The 24372-nt window shown below is 43.5% G+C and overlaps 1 protein-coding gene across 1 annotated transcript; it reads right to left on the bottom strand.

Moving 5' to 3' along the window:
- Window positions 1-1372: 1372 nt before the first annotated feature.
- On the bottom strand, window positions 1373-16162 carry LOC142584213 (uncharacterized). The gene is made up of 6 exons (XM_075694373.1): window positions 16053-16162; window positions 15127-15278; window positions 14391-14458; window positions 9657-9740; window positions 2936-3076; window positions 1373-1453 (listed from the first exon to the last, which is right to left on the bottom strand). Exons 1-5 carry the CDS (start codon window positions 16146-16148, stop codon window positions 2937-2939), a joined length of 540 nt encoding a protein of 179 aa, XP_075550488.1. The 5' UTR covers window positions 16149-16162; the 3' UTR covers window positions 1373-1453; window position 2936.
- Between the last annotated feature and the right edge of the window lie 8210 nt (window positions 16163-24372).

The following is a 24372-nucleotide window of genomic DNA, read 5'->3' as shown; positions in this document are numbered from 1 at the left end:
TCCCGCCTCTCCTTTATCCTTTTTTGTCGGTTTTTATTATATGTTTTTTGAAACACCCTCACCAATATATTCCGAAGCCCCAGACGTCAGTATACCTTATCCGGCGTGTCAGCCACGCAAGGTATCGCCATTTCTCTATGCCGCCGTAACGGAGCCTACGTTGACCTACTGGGGCTAACGTCCCTTGAAAGACCATGCCACTGCCTTCCACTTACACTACACCCAGATTCTTTGTCGCCAGTTTAACTCCTTCAAAATTACTCGACGCATTGCTGCTATGCTGCTCAAGTCACTCTTTCAACTAATGTTTTTTCTTGGGTCTTTTGTGCTACTCGCACACTGACCGCCTGACCGGCTCTTCTAATGCCACAGAAAACATGCCGCCAACGACACCCGTGAATGTTCCCTAACCTCTGGCCTCCCCAACGCCCTCCCATGAACCCTTCATTTATTTCGTTTCTTGTTCTTCCTTTTCTTCCTCTTTTTGTCCCCTCCCCCGGTTTTTCTCTCTTTTTATTTCTTTTCTTTTCTCCCCACCTTCCCACTCCCCCGCTCTTGTCCCCTCGTCTAGGGAACGACGCACACAGAAGCCAGGCGACAGCGCTCATTAAATCTCATGTCTCTCCCTTTATAACCAACGGCCACCGACAAAATCTGCATGTGAGGTCACTGCACTAACCCTTTAAAACTAACATGCCGAGGATAACGAGGCCGCCTTTGACGATGATAGGTCCTCCTATCGAAACGTTGGCCATCCTTCCTGAGGCACCTTATCCCTGTTTACAAACTTTATAATACAGTGTGCTAGTCTATCTGTAAGCTCCCTTCTTGATAGCTAATCAAGTGATTTTAAACGTTTGGATACAAATGGAAAAATCAGCATCACTTTGCTTCACTACACAACTTGCAGTTCGAGCCTGACTTACGGTTAACGTAAGTAGTATATAACCTAACCGGCAGAAAAATATGGCAAGCAGCTTGAAATAATCTGTTGCGATGGAGTGGATCTCTTCGTACTGTTGCATATTAAGTAGTTAAGATGCTCAATAAGTCATCACAAGTGCACAAGCCTGACGCACCTGAGATGAGTTTATTACATTCACCTTAATTCCACGCAACGGCCCTTTCGCAGCTGCTACGTTATATATTTCAATGCGCAGCCATTCAAAGACTCTTTACAATAGAACTATTGAGGCAGCAAAAAGTTAAGATTCTTCGGAGGCCTTAGTGAGAATTCAAGATTAGTGCTAAATTGTGCGAAGCGATGGAAGCTCTTAGCAGACTTGCGCTTCATACACCGGGAGAATGTATGTGCAGGTAAATCTGAAGTTTTTTCGAGTGATTTTCATCATTTATTACACATTTGCATTTACGCCTCCGTTGAAAGTGTTGAAGGTGAAATCAAAAAGTAGTACATCTCAACGTGGTGGCAATGAGCTCGGTTCTTTTCTTCCTGCAAAAAGAAAAGCGAGAAGGGTTGACATCAGATTTCGCTGAAATACACTTATGGCATTAGTGGATTAAGTGATTTGTCATCGATCTGACAATTTTTCGCCTGTTAAAGGGGCTTATTAAGATATACATGATTACAATGTGGCACGCCTGGAGGAAAAATGGAATATTGTTTGTGCACTCCCGTAGATGTTCTGTCCATTTGATCTAACAATTTCGCAAATAAGGGCAAATCAAAAAACAAAACGAAATGTTTGAGTTCACAAAAGCAGTAAGCACGGGACTGCTAGACAGTTATTTCTTATCACCATTAGAACCTGGAAATCTGACAGGCAGTGCCACCGTAGTACCTCCACCTAACCGATTCAAGGCATCAGTTACGACTGATAAATGGTGGCGACTGTGCCGCCTGTGTAATGGACATATAATTTAACTGGCCTCTTGCTCTTTATATCGTACCTTTATCCGTATGAGCGTGTATGGCCGAAATTATTAAGACTCCCTGTTCATAGCAAGCATTTAAGCTACTCTTGCGCGCCTGCTCACGGCATCTATTGTCATGTGCACGCAGGTAACACACCATTGTTCACCAACCGAAACGATACGTTTATATCCAATACTGAAGCTGTGAGCATCAGGAGCGGCTGTATGCGAAGAAAGACTGCGGACAATCCATCTTAACCTGTCATGACAGAGCACAGAAAAGCTAGACCATGCTTGTTAGGTTCAGAGGGAGTCAGGTTAATAAATTACTGCGTAAAGACGTGCCATAATTCATAATATCGATAACTGAATCAAATATTACTCCAACGAATGGGCTGATAGAATCAAATGGTCGTTATTCGCAAATATGAGTATTTTTCCCATTCGACGAATAAGAAAATTACCTTTAGAATGCACTTATTTCTTTTTTGCACAACCAAATATAAAAGTGAAACAAAGGTTGGATACGTTTTACCTCGGCACCCATAATTGAAAAACGTTGTGTTCTAGCTTCTAAATCGCCCGCCTTTTAACTTTGTGCAGTATTCCGAGAGACTGCAGAAACTGCATCTTTCATGCGAATGTTCAATTTGAAATTTTAATAGACGTTGCTTGATAGCTGTAACATTCTGAGAAAACTTTGCTAACTCTTGCTGATATAAACATTGTTGTTTATTATGAATAAAAGATATCGTTTCATATTTGAAGACTATTTCAAAGGTATTGAATATTTGATAACTTGTTGCCGTTCTTTTACTGGTATCGAGTTCGATCTTGAAATCTGCCATTCTCGAATCCTTTCATAAACCACGTCCTTTCACTGTGCGCAGTGAACCATATAGCACAGAACTGCATGCTTTGTTAACGTGTGATTGTTGAACGTAACATAGTCAGGAATATTTCTTCTGAGTATCTGCCTGCATCGCTGCAGATCGGAAACTCCATGCCAATCCATGGAAACAAAGTGTCCTTTGGCAGCAAGTCTCGCTGCTAAACGTACATCACCATTCGGCGACTTCGTCACCACTGCAAAGGTCATCCTTGTAAAGTGGGGCGCCGACGCCACAATTCTTCATGAACTCATCCATGCATTTCTGGGGCACCGAATCTTTCACTGTTTCTTTCGTCCACAGGATGCATTCTGAAAGAGGAAGCAGTTCGTGACGTCAACATTTGCATTTTCGTTTAGTGAATGTCAGGAAGATTAGGTGAAAACCACTCATTCTGATATCAGCCATACCTTCTGGGAACAAAAATATTAGTGCTTTAAGGTTGCTACTTCGAGAAGGCAGATTTCGCAAATTGATAGTCATAATACCTGCCCACCTGGCAGCGGTAGCTGTATTGGCGGCACATAGCGATGCTTTCAGTGGCATTCATCAACATAGCTTAGAGGATCTCCAAGAAATAACAAATATATATTGAGACGAAAGAATAATCATAACTAGCAGAAAATCAAACTTAGATTTTTATCTCAAAGATTAAGTGGCCAAGCAAATTTATCATGTGCAACAACATCCTTTGAACGTCCCGCCGGAACCAAAGTTAGCTCCGTTTGGCTCTCAGTCTAGTGAGAAGGAATAAACAAATAGGCAGAAATCCTCTCTCAAAATAAGTTTGTGCCTTCTCCGTAGGTTTGCCATAATTGCCATAAAATAAAGTAAACATGCACGGCGCAAGGGAGACGGAGGCCGCACTAAAGTTGGTGTTTCGCACAATGTCTACTTAATTTTGGTGAGGCAGAACTTCAAAGAAAGATAGATTCTTTTAGAGATCAATAGTGGCCAAACAAGCTACAATATTTGCATTTTTCGGCACCTCTGAATGTGAGTTTAACTGCTCTTCAAGGCTATTGCGAAAAATGCAAATTAGTAAGGAAAAAAATAATTATGAGGACGAGGAAGCCGTGAGAAACGGCACCGAGAGGGAAATTCATATTTTCAGGCGGCAGTTACGGCAGAGAAGTAGACAGGTGCTTAATTTCGAGTGATGAAACCTTTTATCGCCAGAACTTGTGCTCAGGAAAGCAAGTAACACTGAAGCGCAACGACTGCATCGAGCAGAGTCAATAACCTTCAAAATTTGATGTGGGGCAAAATGCCGTAGGCATTTTGTACGCGACAAAGAGTACAAAAATAGTACGCCCCTATTCGCAGTATGTCCACATTCTCATTCCAGAATATTCTTTTCTCTATATACTCGGAGACATCATTCCAGAAAATTTCAATACAGGCACGTGCGTCTTGGGCCGTACGAAATTTTTTGACATATTTGGACCTTGGTTTCAGAGTTCTCTGGCCTTGCTACGATATTGGCAGAAAATACATTTAAAGCTGTAGTAAAGGAATAATTCTGCATGAATGTAACACTTCCGGTTCCTAATCATCACTAGCACCTCTTTTCTCTTGCGCGTGTACTTTGGCCAGGAACCAGATCACCCTAATACCAATATCAAAAATGGTGAGGCGGCGAAACGATGTTAGCTGCATGAACATACGCAACCTACGCGCGTACGCTCTCCCCCGTAAAAATGTACTTCGCCCTCGTAAATAGCATCTTCCCAAATCTGTCAACAGAAAACGACAGCGAAAAGAATTACACGTATTACAGAAACTGGCAAAACTGGGAAGAAAGAAAATTTCACGGGTAGTTAGTGTGCCTACAACGGCTTCCGAGAAGACAGGTCTGTCTTTCATAGCCGGACAACACGGTGTCCATCGCGAAGTTGCAGGCGCCGAACAACACCCACTTTTCCAGAGGTCATTCGCAGTGTTAAAGATAGTCTTCACTGGATTGGTCTGGTGGTCTTCTATATTTCAATAACCAGCCTCGTGATCCACAGACGAAAAATACTTCGCAATGCTGACCCATATCCGAGCGTCACCTATCCGAAATAGTGAGTATACGCGTGTGTGCTTTTTTGGTGACATTGTTCCGGCGATGTTAATCGACGGAGAATTGCAGAGGTCTATCCTTCTTCACTAAAACTACAGAAAATGTTCCCTAGCACCTCGAGAGGTTGATAACTTTATCGTGCAGCATATAATGAATTCGTTGTTTGTGGCTACTTTTTCTTATATCGGTATTAGGTGCGGGCTCTTACGAAGTGGACGAATGCATTTCTTCGTTATTCCGTGATGCTTAGCAACTTCTGTTTGTAGAACCTTCCGTGACACCAAAACGAGGTAATTTTACATTTACATGAGACTGAAATCAGTACAGTTTACACATAAGAAGCCTGAAATTTATGTCGAAAGTTAACTTTTGTAGAAGGGAGCTTTAGCTCACAGAGGGGACCAGGATACAGACCGCAAAACGAATACACACACATCGCGCTAGTATTGAAGCAAACGTAATTGACGATGTGCGCTTATGAGTTGTTCATATTCAGACTGGTGAGTTGAGCGGGGAAGGGGGACACGTACACGAGAAAAACAAACGCGCTACATGTTTGCATTCTTACCGGCTGCAATTCACTCGTTTAAAGATAAAACAACCAGGAAGCCCACATTGCCACTCTTATTGTCTTAAGAACTTGGGCCCTTGTTATTGAGACAGTAGAATGCTATAGGACAAAGGCAGTGCTGGCTTCCACGGTGTCCTCTCTCTATGCAAACGTAACGCCCCTTATAAGGGTTGGTATTTATCGCTGGAGTTGCTCAGCGTCACCCTGTGTTTTGCTGCAAGGAATTGAACAATAATCCCCTTGCGTCGCCAGTTTGACGTTCTTGTAGCATATGCCGGTCCCGCGACGACACCTGCTTCTGAGCGCGTTTCAGTGCCCAAGGAAATGATGCGGCTGGAGGGAGATGGGATGCTTGGATTTAATTTCCAGTATATATATATATATATATATATATATATATATATATATATATATATATATATACGCTGCCATAACTTTGTCCACGAAGAGCGCTACTGACTTGGATCTTCTGTCAATGAGTGCGGCGTGCTACCTTAGGAAGTCCGTGCCTAGGTTTACACCCCACTAGCATTGAGAGAGGCTTGCGAGCCTCACTTGGAGTGTCTTGTTTTGAACCGTCATTCTCGTTTCTCTTGCACTGCAATTAGGTGATGGCGGGGAATCGCAGCTTCATCGCGATGTCCGGCTGTTGTTACGTGGCGTCGTCTTTTCTTGGATTTGACGCTTGGGATAGATCACAGCATGCCGCTGATATGTCATCGAGATTGTTCTTGCAACATCTTCATCGGTGACGAAAGGTCTTTGTCATTTCTGCGAACATCAACTAACCCGCCACCAGATAATGCACTCAGTTTTTCGGATAAGGGGTAGTAGACTTGGAATGACTATTGTGCAGTTCCTAAAACTACAAGAACCTTGAAATAAACACAGAAAGATTCATAGAAATGGGCAGGGAATGCGTGGCATCTAACTTTAGCTTTTAACTTTAGCTCTCTAACTTTTTACTTAACCGTTAATGCATATCAACTCTTTCAACTTTCGTTATGGTTGGCATTCCGTCGATACGTGAAGGGCTGGTGATGGTGAAGGCGAAGGTCATGGGCAGTTCCACAGAGCTGCCGTGAGGTAATGGAAGATAAGACCTGGTCATTCGCCTACTTCTGGACGCGGCGCCTCGACAGCGTAGCCTCGTAGTCTCCCCTCGAGGTATAGGTATTCACTGTATGCGTGACCCACATTCTGCTGTGACAGCAAAGCGGTCGGTGACTTCGGGTGCTCCACGCTTCTGTCGTCCTCGGGGCTTCGCGCGTGTTGACTGAAGAACGTGTTGGCTGCGGACGTTGCCACGATGGGGCGGCGTTACGGGCAACTAACGAGGGCGAAGATGGTCAACGGGACGGCTACTGACAGTGACGTATCGTGTTGCTTCCGGCGAAGCGGTAGTTCAGGATCCTCAGGTGGACGAGATCTGCAATTGAAAGCACTTGAGGCTGCAAGGAGAGGCGCCTCTTTTGGACGTCTTTTCGCACAGTGGTCTCGATGGTCTCTCGAAGCTCGTTTAGCATGGCGGAAGAATTGGACTTCTGTATTGTGTGGTGCACACACAATACAATATTGTATGTGCACAGCGCCCGTTGTGTGGTCGCGGCTTCTAATAAAATTTTTTCGAGGGTCTTCAGTTGATTGTGAATAATTCCAGGGGCAAACTTCACATTGCCTTTCATGAGTTAACTTCCTTCGTTTTGGACATATCAGGTTGTGCGCGGCGAAATATGCCACTCGTTACTCAAAACGGGATTCCGGTGTTTTCACTCTGCAGTTGCACCCAGCGTTCCAGTGGAGCTTGGGCTCTTTTTGACGTAGTAGTTCTGTGAAAACCCGAAAGGTGGAGAGAAGTAAATAATAAAGGAAAAATCAGGCCCCGACCAGGACAAGTTTTTCTTCAACTGTGAGGCTTTTCTTTCGAGGAACCCGTATGGGTTTCCTTTGTAGCTATTGCTATGATAGGGTGAGTTTCTGATTTTCCCTTTATTAATTGGGCCCTTTTTGTGCTCTATGCTGCAACAAGGTCCCTTATCTTCATCATAACTATTACCTCTCTTTGAACACCTTACTGTTTACTTAACAGCGCCGTCTTATTTCGTATCGTCTTGTGCTTCTCCTGATCTTGCATATAAACGCTGCGCATTTACCGAAGTTGTTCACCTAGCAATGACGAAAACCACTTGTGAAAATGCTGGTGTAGCTTGAGCCTACTGAAAAAAAAAAGCCATAGGCCTGATATAGACCTTTTCATCGGCCGTACAGGAAAGGGGGTGCGGTGAGCCTTCACTCCTCTCTGGATAGGGCGAGCCTACTTGACACAGCCTGTATGTCTTGCCGTAACGTGCTGCGGAACGATTTCAACATTTTTAGCTCGTCCCTCTTGCTCTATATGTGATGTCAGTTCGTAAGAGGTCATCGAAAAACCACTGTGTAGCCTTTCGGTGCAGTGGTAACTTCAGTCTCCTGAATCTTCTACTGGCTTAATGAACATGCGGCACGTATCATGAGCCGTGGTCTCTGCATGTGTTGTGAACCGTTTTCACTGTATATGTTTTTACTCGTCGAAACGCTGCGGCATCTGTGAATTTGAAAACCTTCTCACTTGGTGTAAGAACTGAAAGGCAACAGTGCCAGTGAACGGGCAACCTAATGAAGTCCCGAAACATCCAGGCGCCAATCGCTATAAAAATATTTTCCTCAGCCACCGGCATTGTTCTCAATCATTTCGGACCGAGCTTACCTGAAATTACTCTGGTATGACTAGGTCTGCCTCCTGTGCGAGCAGGATGTCCCTGCTCAACAATGCGATCACTGCGGTTTAGGAATTAGCTTGACACACATAAGCTCTGTTCTTCGGCATTGCCATTTAGCTCTCGAAACAGTAACCTCAAAAGGGTGTCACTTAAAACAACTTAACAGCTGATTATAACTGCGCAAGTTTCGTGTAACTGGTTAGTGCGTCGTAGAGGACGGGACGAACAAGACCAAACAATGTAAAATCGACTTTCATCCTCTACTTGAATAAAGGATCTAACTCCGCAATAAAACGTGCATGGTCATTCCAATTGCTTGTGGCATGGGTTATATAAGAAGAAATATTCATAACCGAGGAGCTACGACCGCTTTGGGCACTCACACAGTCCCCAACGGCCCATTCCATCACTCGAGAAGCGTGACTCACACTCTACAGTTAAATGTTATTACTAAACATAACTATTCAATTCCTTTGCGGTAATCCGTTCTAACAAACGAAGTTGTTGCGCACTGTATGAACAGATAAGACTTTGAAGGCTTGTAAAAGTAAGCACGAAGCTTGCTCCACTGGACAATGGTGCCAACGCTCTTGGGATCGTCATATGTTTCATAGCTAATCACTGCTGAAAAACCGCAGCGTATAATTACAATGCTGCAGTGAAGTCACATTCGGGAAATGAATGTTCAGAAATAAACTAATTTCTAATCTCTGATGATGAATCTCTAATCTCTGATAATGAATAACTAATCTCTGACGCTGATTGCAGGCTCAAACACGTACGCACACATCACGCTGTGTGCAACGTTCGCTTCAACTCCAGCAGAAACTCAGCGCAATCCAACCTAAATATGTGGTATAAAGTAATTAATTGTTAAAAAAGCGTATCGTTGTGATCATGTTAAATATTCCAACGGAGATTTTGATTTCTTGCTGAAGTCATCAATGCTTCATCTACAAATTTGGATAGGACAGTGAACTATGGGCTGTCCAGAAGGCCCAGGATGCGCTCAAAAAGCACAAACCTCATGGTTCACCACAAACGGGCCGAACTGGGTTAGTGCAGAGCTGGGCATAACCCCGAGTCGACTCTTGGCCAACGTGACAACTGGTTAAACCTTCGGTCGCCAGCATTTTAATAAAGCTATTCCTATCCGGGGTAGGATTTAAAATTGTGCAGACACCACAGAATTCTTTTTAAAACTTGGTGCAGGAAAAAATACCCTTAATACTAGACGTGGCGATAATATCGGACATGTCAATTATGATAATGGGATTTGATATGATTTATATGGGATCCGTATCAAAATATTGTATATTGTGCGTATGGTATTTATCTATGGGGAAAGTTTTCTTCGTACATCTACTGTTCACCATATAAGTTCTCCAAATTCTTGTGAATCCTTTCTTTTGTTTGCATTTGCGAGTCATTCTACTTCATTAACTAAATTCAAAGCACTCTGCCAAAAAATTTACTGTTTTTTCCAGTGTACTCACGACGTCCATTGTAAGGAATGTCGAGGACAGCACAGTTGTCGTAGTCGGTGTAGTAAAACTTCGCCTCCTCTGAGGATGCATCGTCTGTATAAATGAAGATGCGAATTGCGGTATAATTCAGCGAAATACAAACACCTATTATATTCAGCGCTCCATAGCAGCCGATAAAATCTGTCCGCTTAAGCAGTTACAAAGTTCACACAACTCCAGCAAAAAAAATAATGGGTATAATTAGGAGACAGTTTGTCCAGTAATATGTAGGTTGCGCTTGTGAACATATGTTTAGGTATGCAAAAAGAAAAGCAAGCTTGCTAAACTCAATAGACCGTCTATAAAACTGCGCTCTCTGCTTTAGTAGCGCTGATAGTTCCGCATGTCGTTTCCCATTTGCATTATCATTTGTTAGTGAAAAGACTCGATGGAAACAAGGAAGGATGGCTAGATGTGTGAAGTAAAAATAGTGTAATCAATACAAAAATCAATTAAAATGAAATGCACAGAAATTAAGCAGTGCTTACTAGAAAGTTCCTCTTTCAAAAATTGGAAAGGTCAAATTATTTGCATGTCATTTCTCGTTAGGCAATTATTATTCATGCTCTTTTAGTCATTGATGTGATATAATTACTAACAATGAATAAGTCATGGGCTTTTGCGAGGCCACACCATGATCTTATGTTGAGGTACGCGAATTCCCACAATATACTGACTACCTCGGGATCATTAACGTCCCGCTGAACCTTAATATAATTGTTTCTGCGTTTTACTTCCATCGAGAAGCGGCCGCCACGGCCGGCGTCGTACATGCGACCTCAGCCTCAACAACACAAGGCTAAAGCCACTATGCTACCGCTGCACAAAGCTTTGCTATTTTATAATTTTTTCCTGTCTTTGTTAAGAAGCCGAAAAGCAACCGGGCGTCTTCTTTGGAAAAACGCGCTAACTATAGAAGGTAAAGAAGAAGATGAAATGAGACAGTGAATAAATGTAGATGGTAATACAGTTTCATCAAGAATCCTAATCTGTATTACCATCGGCATTAAATGGTTGCCTCATATCATCTTCTTCTTCATCTTTTATAGTTAGCGCGTTTTTCCAAAGACGCCCGGTTAGTTTTGGCATTTCAACACAGTCAGTAATGTATTATAAGATAACGATGCATCGTGCAGTGTATACTCCCTACACACACACTGCCAGACAGATTCCCGCCGTCTAAATTAGCCCGGGAGAGTATAAAGGTAGAGCCCGCACCTAGGCACATCCACCTGATATATAACGAAGGTCGTAGAAGGGCACGGGCTAGAACCATGGTCGCTATAACGTAAAACTATTCCAAACTTTTCTATTCCAATTCTGCAATCAGCCCATCGCGATTGGTCACAAACTTTTTTGCACCGCGCCCACTTCACCTGTCTGTCACGCGACGCCACAAAAACCGCGGTAGCTTCCCAACTGATATGACGTGTACACACCGATTATGCATAATTTGACCGAACAAAACCAAATCTGATTCGACGCCTTTTTGCCATTAGCCATCGGCTATTGGTCAAAAGTTTTCGGGCTGCACCCGCTTCAATTGCCTCTCACGCGACGTCAGAAAACCGCAAAAGCATACCGCGTCAAAGTGACGCGTACGCATCAAAGATGCATTAATATGCCGAACAAAACTGAATTTTTTTCTGAATAGCCGCAGACTGACTTGTTTCGACAGGAATAAAAGATGGCTGCCGCCGATCGCTCCGGCACTGGCTACTCGCCCCTGCCGGATAGCATGGGTTTAATTGCGTGTAATAAAACATTTTGCGTGGCCATGTCACATTTTCGAGAACATTCTGCACGTTTACCACCTCATTCTGCCAACTTTTCCTTCCATAGGATGTGTTTTAGCGATAGGTTTAAGCTTCCGTTGCATGCCGCCGCGATTGTCGACGAGCCACCAAAGCTAAGTAAGAAAAAGCAGACCAATCGCAGACGCCGGCACCACCCTCTTCATCCGGTTACCAATATTTAGTGCAGTGGCTTGCCCCATTGAATCCCTCTCCACTTGAGCATGCTTCTCGCCTCTTGTGAGCCAATTAGATAAGAGAAGCCCCTGAGTGCAGGCAATGTTATTCGTTTTTGAAACAAACAAAAGTGACCTCCTATGAACGAGGGGAGCATTTGATTGGTTTGTTCAGACAACCCTGCGGGTGAACGCCCGATGCGCGCCTCAGCGTTTACGCAAGTATGACGTCAGGAGATTGGAATAAAAACATATTGGAATACTTTTACGTTATACAGCCCCATCTTTCAGCCAACCGATTCTTACGGGGCAGATACATTCTTCGTTGACGCGGGCAAAGCAGTTGTCAGTGCTGCGTTAATCTAAACTAAACACCCTAGCCAGGCGGAGTAAACCGCGATAGCCTTGGTTCTTCAAGCCGCCAAAAGGCCCAGCGACCATTTTCTCCGACTCGCGCACGGCCAGGCTTTCCTGTCCGCTCTAGTTTCCAAACATGCAGCCGGTATGGTCAACGGATCCTTTCGTAGTACTACGGGCGAAGAAATGGGAGGTCATACTATAGCGTGGTTCTCGGCCTACGTGAACGATATAGCTAACCAAGCGGAATACAACGCTAACGAGCGGGCCAACTGCTTGGCACGTGAATTCAGGAACCGCGCCCGAGCTAACGATCGCGCTCTCCCACAGGATTGCCCTTTCATAGATCTTCTTACCACCTGTCACGAAATGGCATCGCATTACAGGCAAATCAGGAGGAAATTCTCTGCCCCCAGCCCGAAACTGAACTTGGCTCAGGCCGTTACATTCAGGCTCTGACAGACGAGATCGTACCTCAACCCCAGAATGCTTAGTAGGATAGACTTCAGTTTCTCTCAGTTGTGCCCCAAATGCGGTTACGCATGCTGCTCCCCCGACCGCATGCTCCGGCTGTGCCCGTACAACGCGGGCTCCGAACCTCAATACAAGCCCAAGTGGGAGGCCTTGCTGAAGACATCGGAATTCACGCACCTACTACAGGCCGTCCAGAAGGCCCGCGACGTCACAGAGAGTGACCACCTCCGGGTCCCGTCATGGGCGGAGCAACCCACTTGATTGCGGAGCTTCCGGCACCCCCCAATCCAGTTCCTCAGGACACTTCAATAATGTTCTCGTCATTGCCATTATTATGGTAATATAGTAACGTGTCAGTTCCAACAGGGTGTTACTTTAACTTGGCCTTAACAATAGAGGTGGATGAATCTATATTCTTCTTTATCTGTTCGTGTCATATAATATATATTCCTATTCCATTGATATTTAAAGGTCCTACTATTGTGAAATCAGGTGAAATTTAGGTGAAGTGAATTTATAAGACATCTACGTAATGCGAAACATACTTCGTTCTGAAGAGGATGGTTGTTATTATACATTTAACTGCACTACAGCGAACGGTTAATGCTTTGGCCACGTTTTCCTAACTGATGCCGAATGGGGAGCAAAATTTTGTTTGCTGTAATAACCAGTGACACAGGTTGTTCTCAAATACGTTCATTGAAGAACGGCACATACCGAGCCACCACTAGGGCACATACCTTGTGGCACTCAAACCTTAGCCCAAGTTGCACATAGCCAGTAGCACATGCCGAAATTGGCCTCAAGGGCGTTCATTGAAAAGCCGCACTAGACGCAGTGGCGCGTACCTATGCTGCATACACATAAGAACGGCTCACATTACCCACTCACCTCAAGAACTCGGCCTCAAAATGTTTGCTTCTAAAGCGCTACGCTCAGTGGCACAAAATCGCAATTGATATCACGGAGTTTCATTGAATACCGGTGTGCGCTCTTAAGACAGCACTACCTTCGCGGTCGGAACACATGTTGAAATTGGACACACCCACGGCACCATCTAGTTAGCGCTCGTGATGGCATACCCTCCTGAGGCATCCACTATTTTGGTGCAACATAATAGCGGAATTTTTTTTTTATTCTCATCATGTGGCAGTTTCCTGCCTAAGGCCCTAAAGACACAGATAGAGGGGCGTGGAATAGAGCAATGAACACGACAATAACGAAACTATCTTTGTGCTTATGACAATGCAGCAGAAGACGAAGGAGAAAAATGTGGAGACAAGCTATCAGAAATTATAGGAAGGAAACTTGATTTATTGATTGCTATCCAGTGCGAAATATATACCAAAGTCAGGATAATTGGCCGTCCGCGATTGGGTTAGGTCAGGACTCAGGACATTTAACCAAATATAGGCTAATTCCAGCGAATATGTGTATATTGCAATATGTGCCGTAATGTAATTAGCTACGAATGAAATTGTTGAGATTTCTTGCTAGTAACTCGATTATGTATTTTGATTTCCCGTACATGACCGCCTTTTCGAGCAGACCAGCTCAAAGGCAGGAATTGTGGTATCTGCGACCGGGAATTTTCAGAATTTCTGCGGAGCTCCGAGAATTCAGTGGGGATTAGGATACTCTCTAATGCAAAATTTGAGCGCAGCTCTATAAGTGTTTTCGTTTCGTAATATACTAAAGCAAATAATTTCAGGTTTCCAGGCAAATGGTAAGAGGCACAGATATGTTGCTAGGGGTGGGCAGCGCAACCCCGGCGAAGGACAGTGAAAGTACACGATAGGAGCGCTTCGAGGAACATGTTCTGTTACCAGTTCGCCAAGCTTGCTGTGTTAGGACACAGATGGAATGCTCTTCGCAGGAAAAGTATGCAGCCACTGGGTTCTTACCTTGGCCCACTGAGAAGCGGAATGTGTCAGGGCTGCTTCCTTCAAATACATAGAAGGCAACCGTTCGTCTGCAAACGAAAATTGTAAGGAGAAATAAATCTGCACTCATAATGTGGAACGAAATATTATTGAACACAAGAAAAGATGAAAATGTTTTGTTTTACCAGTAGAATGTTTGCTTCAATGTGGCGTTAATATACTCCACGTCACATACTCCTAATAGCTCCTCCAATCCTCGTTATTTCAAACTGCCGCGTTTTCGCGCACAATATTTTAATGACATAGCACAGAACATGAAAGAGAGCATATACCTTCTAACGAACTCACGCGATCGGAAGGTATCTTCTAGGAATGCACGAATTCTCGGATGCAACACTATAGGTATCGAAAACGTAACTATTGCATGCATGTGGGTAAGTAAATTTTTTTTCACGAAGGTTGGTAGCAAGCCGGTTGGTGACAAGTTGTAGGCAAGCCTCACTGTTGAACATCATCGTGGACGCCCACACTGCACAGGACGCCATTAAAATACTCCGGAAAACGCTTGTATTATTGATAATGTGGTTATTTCAAATTGTAATATAATAGAAGGCTTCCTGTGGAAGCACAAAGACGGACATACACATATATATCTGCACGCGGCATTGTGCTTAGACGCTTCGCTCAAGAAAGCATTACTTCGCGCAGAAATAGGCTTGTTATAAACATGTTTGTATAGAGAGATAGATAAACTCACTTCGGTGTCCCACCATGCCCTCCGAAGAACCAAATATATTCCCCCTTCTTTTCTTCCGGATTTAGCCACGCCCTCTTTGCCGTGAGGCATTCGTATATCCTGTCATTGTTCTGGTCAGAGACTGCGACAGCGAAGGGGAAGTTTTCGAAGATCTGCGTATGAAAGCATAACACGTAAATTTATTAGTAATATTCTAGAAAGCCATCATGGAGCATTTTTTTTTGCGATGAGATAATATATAAGCAGGCTACACAAAGTCGCGACGAAGTACACGCAAGGTGAGTTTTCTTCGTTTCTCGCACTGGCATGTTTAATTCCTCCATGTCTATAACACCTTGGTATGTAATGAGCTAGAACTGTAAGGGACACTGACGGGCTCTTATTTTGTCCTATTTGCAACCAGGTAAAGAAAACAAACCAATCATGACGAGGTTGGGATTGAAGGTTTTCCAACAACAGCAGCTCGCTAAGATTGGTTTGGACCTGGAGTATGGTCGCAGACGCGCTGCCATTCTCTTTTCCCGACATGTAAATGCAGTCACTGATAATTTTGCCAAATTCGTATCTTTCCACTTCTGCAAGAGAGCCGACAAGCCCAGTTGAACGGATTCCCTGTATAATACACGTAGAAGCGTTTCAGACACTACCTGAGGACCTGAAGTGCATACTATTATGATCAGTAATTATCCTGTCTGATATTTGGGCAAGCAATAGTGAATGTGCTTTTTCAATCCTTAATAATTCAGCGCCCTTGTTACCTCAGATATTGACGAACATGCTCACACACCTAAGCTATTGCAACTAAGGGCCGCTAAGAACTAATATTACAAAAGAATATAAAGAAATGGCAACGTTGACCAAAGTATATAGAGCGAAATGGGGGTTCTGCAGCACACCATGCGACCATTGGTTGCAGCAGCAATTACCTTGAAGCTGTCCGGAACATCACTGGTTTCTTGGGCTGCGGGAAGAGACAGCTGCAGAGAAATCGCGAGAACAACCAGAAGGCAAACGTGCTTCATGTTGTTTTAGCAAGGAGCATCCGAATGAAGGTAACCTCCAACAGAGCGTCGCTTATATTCTCCCCGTTCTGACCTGAAGTTATGCAGAGGTGGAGGGTGATTGACACTCTGTGTACGAAATTCCAGTTGTGATTGACATGCGCTTAATTATAGAGTCCTTGAATAAAAAAACTTATTTGTCTCGTTATCACCGAATCGAATATACATGTATAATAATGTAAGCCGTAAAAAAAGTGTTAGTATGAGATCCAATCGGTTACACAGATTCGTTTGTAACCTACTTTGAATTAGATGCGGCAAACAAAACCAATATCCTTGAATGCTGAAGCAGTATAAGAAAATACTCTATATGTATGCACATAACCAATGTTATTGTAACAGACAACAATGCCTCGTGTGATGGAAAATTCTAACGGTTCCTATCAGAACGCTTTGCATGTTGTTAAAGTCAATCATTCTGCTTAACTACATGGAGGCTTAGGATGCTATACTATTGCTTCACTACTCAAAGAGTTGCTATTGAATGAGGAATAGAGGTTATCTTGAGTGATCTAGTCAGCCCTGGCCCTCAAAATATTTGCATAAAACAGCTCAAATATTGCGTTGTCGACTTCTCCGAGAATACCATGCGCTTAACGGCTGAGTACTCAAATGAAGAAAGGAGTCCATTGCAGCAGTTACGAGATAGTGATCAACCAATGACCCACATTGCTGTAAGATAAGCAAATGGATGTGACATGTAAAAGTACGCTTCTTTGTGACTAGATGTAGATAACCTCACATAAGAAAGATTTAAAGCCAGGAATTTCACTAGAGGCCAAATGAACCGCTTGATGGGAGGGACATGTCCCGTGATGTAAACCAGTACTATTAGCAAGAAATTCAGAAACAGAAAAAGTACCACTTGCAACACAGGAACGTAAAGGCAAGCGTCTCTTCCTCAATATAAATTTTGCTTTATTATACTGGAGGGCAATGGTGCAAAAATTGCGTGTACAAGGTGTCTTTGCCAAATTTGGAAACGCTTTCTTTCTCGTCTTCGCGATTTTCAATTATTTCTTGAAATAACTAAGGTCGCCTTTAAGTATACGCTCTGTGTGGCACATGTGGGAGTAAAACCATTTCTCTAAGAAGCCGGCGTGAAGAAACGGTATGCATTAAAGCCTTTTGCTTCCTGAAAGCTTTCGATTTCTTGCATGACTGTCCCCCGACCACCAGGCCTCAGATATAAAATAGAAAAGACTGTGTTGCTGAAAGAGACAAGTTTTATTTTTCCATTTGGCAACTTTTTGTGGCGAGTAAACATAATGACAGCTACGACAGTAGGAGGAGCAAAAAGTACCGACGATTACGTTACTTCCTAATGCGAAATTTGAGCGCAGCAAATAAGCTGTTTCCCCTTTTCGATAGATTGAGGCAAAGAAATCGAGCAACACATGTATGCGCTATCACAGAATGTATTTTTTATATTTCCCGTACTCCTGGATCATCTCGACGGCGGCGACGGTAAGCTTCTGCTCCGGCGGCACGCACCTCTGCATTCTGACGGCGACGGCGCTGGGCCTCTGCTCTGGCAGCTCGTTTAGCAGCAGCAGCAGCAGCAGCAGACGGAGGACTTCCATCGGTCGTCTCGCTCATGGCTCAGAAAGAACTGGCAGATAATTTCGCAGTGGCGAACGGCAGCGGCAATTTCGGCTCGGGCGGTGCACATATACAGATCCGCCGCCACCGATCTGGCTCTCTGATTGCCACCGCACAGGGCGAACCGCAGCGGCAATTTCGGCTCGGGCGGTGCACATATACAGATCCGCCGCCACCGATCTGGCTCTCTGATTGCCACCGCACAGGGGTTGCATTGTAGGAGGAGCGAAGAAAGGAATTAAGTTCGAGCCGGCGCTTTCACAACCGGAGACTCGCAGGAAGAGGGGGGAGGGGGGCGGCGTGTACACCCAGCGGCAAACGATGGGGGCAGAAGCGCGCGCAGCAAGCGGACAACACGATAAAGGGAGGAGGGAAGAGATAGCAGCGACTGACTGATGCCGCTGACGCCGATACAGTGGGGGGGGGACCCTTTCCTCCTCTTTTTGCATGGCGGCGACGGTGTTCTATGCAGTCACGTTATCTTGACTCTCTAGCGGCGTCAGCGGCATCCAGCGGTATCAGTCGGTCGCTGCTAGCGCTGGGGGGATGAAAGGGGGGCGGAGCTGGTTACGAGGCTGACGACGACGCGAAACCCAGGAACGGACGCCAAAGAGCTGCGCTCTAAAAAGGCCATGAATACATTTAACGACTTGCATTTTCAGCCTTCATGCAGATATCTCGGTTCGTAAAAGGGATGTCAGAATTATTACGAAGTTTTCTGCTTTCAATCCGAATGTTATTTAAGGCCGCCTTCGTGTACAATAAATTTTCTACGCGCCTTAAAGTTGAGGGTGTTACCAATTGAAAAACCGCACCGTTATGGGTGCAAGAAGTCATTCTTTAGCATTGCTCTATGTAGAGCCTATGGGTACTCTAGCTTGTATAACATATTGGAGGCCAGCAGAGACGGACAGAAGGAATCGACCACACTTCTTGATCATGCGCTTAGTAACGTCACTGAAGGGATTCAGGTTGCCGTTTACACGGAACCAATCTCTGACCATTTTCCAATTTTCGTTTGCATTGATAACACTAGTAGCGTCATTCATCCTACTTTTAAAATTGTAACTAAAATCGACTACAATATGCTGCACAACAACATTCTACTAAGATATTACGATGCTGTGTATGATGACAATGTTGAGGCAGAATTTTGTAATCTAATTTCATCGCTCAAAAGTGCAATAAGTATTAGCCATACAAAAATATGTCTTCGCTCGTACGAAGAATCTGTGTGCCCTTGGATGACGACACAAATCTCGAACATATTAAAAAATAAACACAAGTGGTATAAAAAATGGAGACTCAATAAATAAAGCGAATTCTTCTTCTTCCAGTTCAAATACCGTGTACCAATCAGTTTCAGTGATCTAATCAGAAAAAAAAATTACACCCGTAAAATTCAACAGCGGGCGATATAAAAAGAAATGTGGAGTAGTGTGAATGAAGTTATTGGTAGAGTTGGGAAATAAATTGTGCTTCGAAAAAATATGAATGAAGATACTGTGGAGAGTTTTAACAACTACTGTAGTAGTGGAGGACCATCCTATGCAGCACTGCATCCAGATACGGAGACTATTCCTTGTTTACGCCTCTCAGTTGTCAATACGTTTGTATTGTATGATGATGGAATTAGTGAGTTACACGGCCTTGTTTCAAGTCTTCCAGTTATAAATCTCCCGGACTACACGCAATTACGATGCCGCTCATCTAGAAAAATTTGAATGTATTGGGACCAATTCGTAGATTCTTCATTATATCCGACTAAGTTACAAACAGGCAAACTAGTTCTGATATTTAAAGACTCAATTAGTTCAGACCCTTCTAATTACCGGCCTATCTCGATGCTAAGTGCAATATAATTTTTCAGAAAATATTTCCTACATATATCGAAGTTATTTTGAAAGCCATAAGGTGTCACGTCCCGAACAACATGGATATAGAGAAAAACATTCCACATCCGCGGCAGTTTTATCACTTTCCCAGATAATTAACCATGGATTGGAGATGAATAAGCCAATAGCTAGAATTCTCGCAGCCCTAATAAAGGCATTCGATATCGTAGATCATCCAATACTGATGAGTAAATGAAAGACGTATGGTGTTCGTGGTAGGACTTCGAGCTATTTTCAAGGTACAGCGGGGCACGTGAACAAACAGTTATAATGGGTGAGTTCATGTCCTTGAAAAAGATATTACTAAGAGTAGTTCCGCAAGGATTGGTATTAGGGCCTTTATGTTTTTTTGATTATGCGTAAATCACCTACCATTCCACTAATCCTATGCACGAATTATTATGTATGCCGATGGTACATACATTGTATTAACAGCCGATAATCTTACAGAATTGGAGGCAAATCTAGCGCTGAACTCGACAGAATTGCAAGATATGTTTTGGATATCGAGCTTACCGTCAATACCAGAAAAACGATGTATTTGGTGTTACATTCACCACAAAAAAGAAGTTTGTACCGCCAAAGTAGATCTATTGATTAATAACTGCCTTGTGGAACAAAACAGTTCATATTGATACCTTGGAGTATTCTATAAGAATATGGCACTGGTACAAACACGGAGCTGTCTTGAAATCAAGATATTGTGCATTGTGTAATGCCTTAATTCAGTCACCTATTATACTGTTTTGAAACTTGGGGATGCAATTATAAAGCGTATATTGATCCCATCAGAATATTACAGAAGCGTACAGTTATAATAATGACGCACTCCATAGACCACTTCGAGCAAGCCTTTGTTTTCTTACGTCGGAATTTTGCCGTGTTTGAACAGCTACACGGCTTACGGATGGCAGAAATTGTATATAACGTCGTAATGTTTAGCCATCCCTTTCCACCTGCTCGGTTTCACGCATCAGCCCGCCTCAGCAGAAATGTCACGTTACGTATGGTATTCTTCCTCATAGTAGCAATTATCATGGCGAAAGGGTTCTAGCATTTGCAAGTGTAAAAACATGGAACAGTATGCCACAAGAAATAAAACATTCTCAAAACTTTTGAGCGGAACTTAAATAATATTATCTGCAGTTACTTTCCTTTACATTATTTTCTTTTTATCGATTCAGACATCAGAGATTACAAACTTACATATTCTGTTTCCTTTCACTGCAACGTCCCATATGTCATTTGTATGTAACTCAACATGATGCTCTACTTTCTTGTACCAGTTTGAATCCAGACTTCTTTTTTATGCGTCTTACTCACTTTGTTTTCTTTTAGACTACATGACACAACATTCAATGTTTTTTTTTCGCACGTGGAAGCAACTTTACTCTGACACTGAAGCTTTTGTATGCCTTGTTTGTAAAAAAAAAACATTTCTGCCATTTCTGTTATTTCATTTGCTGTTGCAATTCAGTTTAGTTGGGTGCACACCAACTATTTTCCTCATTTTCACTCATTGTCATATTCCTACTTTTTTATTGTTGCCTGTATTACACAGCTTTGTCGGGCTTATGAATGGCCTTTGGCTATTGAACCAGAAAGTCTTTCGTAGTTTAGGAATGCTAAGATGAGCAAAATGCAGTCAGTCATATTAATCAAATCAAGCAGTACCCGTGGTAGCAAAGTACATTGCCATTCAACTGAAGGTTATAATTTACGGTTTGTCAGCAGTGCTATTGATTTCCTCTTCCCATGCACGCACAGCGTCAGTCACTCGTCCTGCAAACTGTAAAACATGCAAGCATTGTGGATGTACCACATTTATTTTATGAACATCACATAATTCATGTGGCATGTGGCTCCTGGCCTAGTGATATTTCATTGAGATGTTTTGGCTTTTGAGGACAGCTATTTTAGTGAAAGGTTCATTTTATTGTACTGCAGTGTTTCATTTTCATTCCAGGTACTCATGTAAAAAGATGTCAGAGGTTTTTCAGAATTCATCTGACTATTCTATCTTGGCGCGATGCCTCTTAGATTTTGCGTGTGCTGCAGTGCATGCTCCATGCAGCTCTACTACACGATGGTTGAAAGCAATTCATAAAGCTATGAATGGAGCTGACTATCACACGGCGCAAAGTTGCCGACACTGAGCCCACGCGAAAAAGAAGGCAGCGTAGGTTTATGTTCCTTACGGACTTTCGCGGTCCTTTCCTTCGAGAGTGATATGGTCTGGACATGAGTGGACACACCGATTACAGTGCAACTTGAGGTGCCCCTTTTTGCGGAGCGTCGGCGTCCACCTTTAGCGTTTTCGTAACCGAGCGAGCGAGCACAGCGAAGGATGAAAGAGCGAATGCGGAGTGCGAGTGAACGACTGCGATAGCGGAGAGGGCGCGACGAGCAAAGCGGAGGAGGCGGGCATGGCAAAACAGTGAGAAGAAAGCCATAGCGCCGCGCAAGAAGGGCTTTTCGGTAGCGATGGCTACGACATGGTACCAGAGAAGCGCGCGTCGTGTGTTCACCATACACGTCACCGATGCTATATATGGAAATAAAGCGCCGCATGAGCTGACGTCTGTCTGCGGCGGCTGCTATGATTCGCACCCACGCGTCACTGACGAGCTACGTCTCCGTTTGCAACGTGCCACAGGAGACAGATTGCCCGCCCCAGCCAAAATACCGCGAAATGAAGACACGTATAATGCTGCGCTCAAAGTTCGCATTACGAAGTAGAGTAATCGTAGGTAAATTTTAACGCGATTAGCATTATTTGTGTGCGTCACGCACTTTTCGGGGGCTGATCAAGTCTGTGCATCTATAAATGTCCGGAACCGTTTTCCCGCCAACACGGGTCAGGGTTAGCCGATGGTTGAAAGGATGGCTCATTGGAGTGCTGCGTTGAGCTAAAACGCTCGAAAAAGAAATGAAACAATCTGATCAAATGACCTGATCAAATGCCGGCTCATGTCATGTGGGAAGTCAATAAAATTTAGGCATACAGCAGTTTCACCTAGTTTTTCTGCGAGAAATAGTAGCCTGCGTGTTCTTCACATTGCCATTACCTTGACATTTGGTGAATGTACGGGGTGCGCCAGCTAACTTTAGCCATAGTTCAAATATATGTGTATGCCAAACAGCTGGACAGAACCAATATAATGTTCTTTGCCATGGCTTGGAGATACTGGGATTATTTCTTTTTCACTGCGCCTCATTAGATATTCAGTCTCAATTATTAAAGTTCTCAAATTTTAAAATTAGATGAAAAGTGTCAATGAGAAAATTGTAGAGCGACATGAAAAGCTCTCGATACAGCTTTCTGTTGCTCTATTCGTGCTGCATAAAAGTGTTTTTCCGAGCATGAAAGAAGACCGCGAATACACGCAAAGTGCCTTAGCGGCCAGTCCCCAGTGCGCATGTCGAGGGAGTTTAGAGCGTCGCTGGCGATGTCTTCACAAGAAAACAAGTGAATATTAGGGAAGAAAATTTTGAAAGGCACTTATTGTATACGATAAACAACGTGTGAAGGGGTGCAGATGAGCCATGGATATAGCCACATTAGCTCGTTATATTTACTGTATTTGTGCGATTTTAATGACTGCAGATAGGAATGTAACGCTGAAATAACGATTACTTTAGAGCTCAATTTCATTCGTAAGGCTGTAAACAAAAACTGTTCTCATGCAATAGCCTTGCCGATGACTTTGTAACCCAGAATTCATTATCTTCATTTGAGAAATGTTTACAATAATTCTTTTTTTGCGTGTGCCTTTTTTCTTGTGTTTGGGGTTTTCAGGCGTGCGTTTAGGGTTTGTTAGGCGTGCAGTGTTATCTGGTCTTGTTCTGCCTTTTTCGTGTTATTTGGGGTTTGCTGTTTTGTCTCTAAATCATTTGTGTTATTGATCAATTTTCTGCTTTTCACAATTAAGAAATCCTTATATAGATTCACTATTATATACGTAGCGTCTTTATTTTAACGTGTTTGTGCATTTTGTCTAAACACTTTCTTATGCATCACATCTGCTATGATATCTCTTCGAGATCGCAGTCTCCATAAATAAGTAAATAAAAAAATTTAAAGACGTGTAAATGTTAGCGTGTCAGTCGTCGCACGTGCGGCCCGCGCTATTTCCCTCTCCCTTTCTTCCTTCGACACTCACAAGAAATTGCTACTTCTAGATTCAGAGGGGATGGAGCTGACGTCGACATGCAGGTATGGTGTTTTTCTTGCTGCACTCTTTTCTTTAATTTCGGGAAGGGAAGGAGTTAATAGAAAATGAAAATATCCTGCGTAAAAAGGAGGGGAGAAAGGCTGGCCCGAAGTTTCCTGTCGGGGGCTATGCCGCCACCAGGAAACGTAGTCGACGCCTGTTGTCTCGTTTTACATAGCTGTTTTGCGTATGGACGTCGCTACCAATTGGAGCTTTGCTCACGTGTATTGCAAGACGTTAGATTAGACCCGTAGAATATTTTGTAACCGTCTCTTCTTTCGTTCAAAAAAGCCGGCACAAGGAATCGCACGATGGTTGTCGATGGTAATGTGTTTAGCACTGAATCAATACAGCGAATCAACGTGTTGCCGCTTTCGAAACGTGTTATGTATGAGACATGCACTGTAGCGGGACTCTTCCTTCGCACTTGCCTAAGCACAAGCGGTACCACATAGCGGTGCCGCCGCGAAGTCT

Source organism: Dermacentor variabilis, chromosome 6 (assembly GCF_050947875.1).
Source record: "Dermacentor variabilis isolate Ectoservices chromosome 6, ASM5094787v1, whole genome shotgun sequence".
Lineage (NCBI taxonomy): Eukaryota > Metazoa > Arthropoda > Arachnida > Ixodida > Ixodidae > Dermacentor > Dermacentor variabilis.
This window is presented reverse-complemented; position numbering and strand designations above follow the sequence as displayed.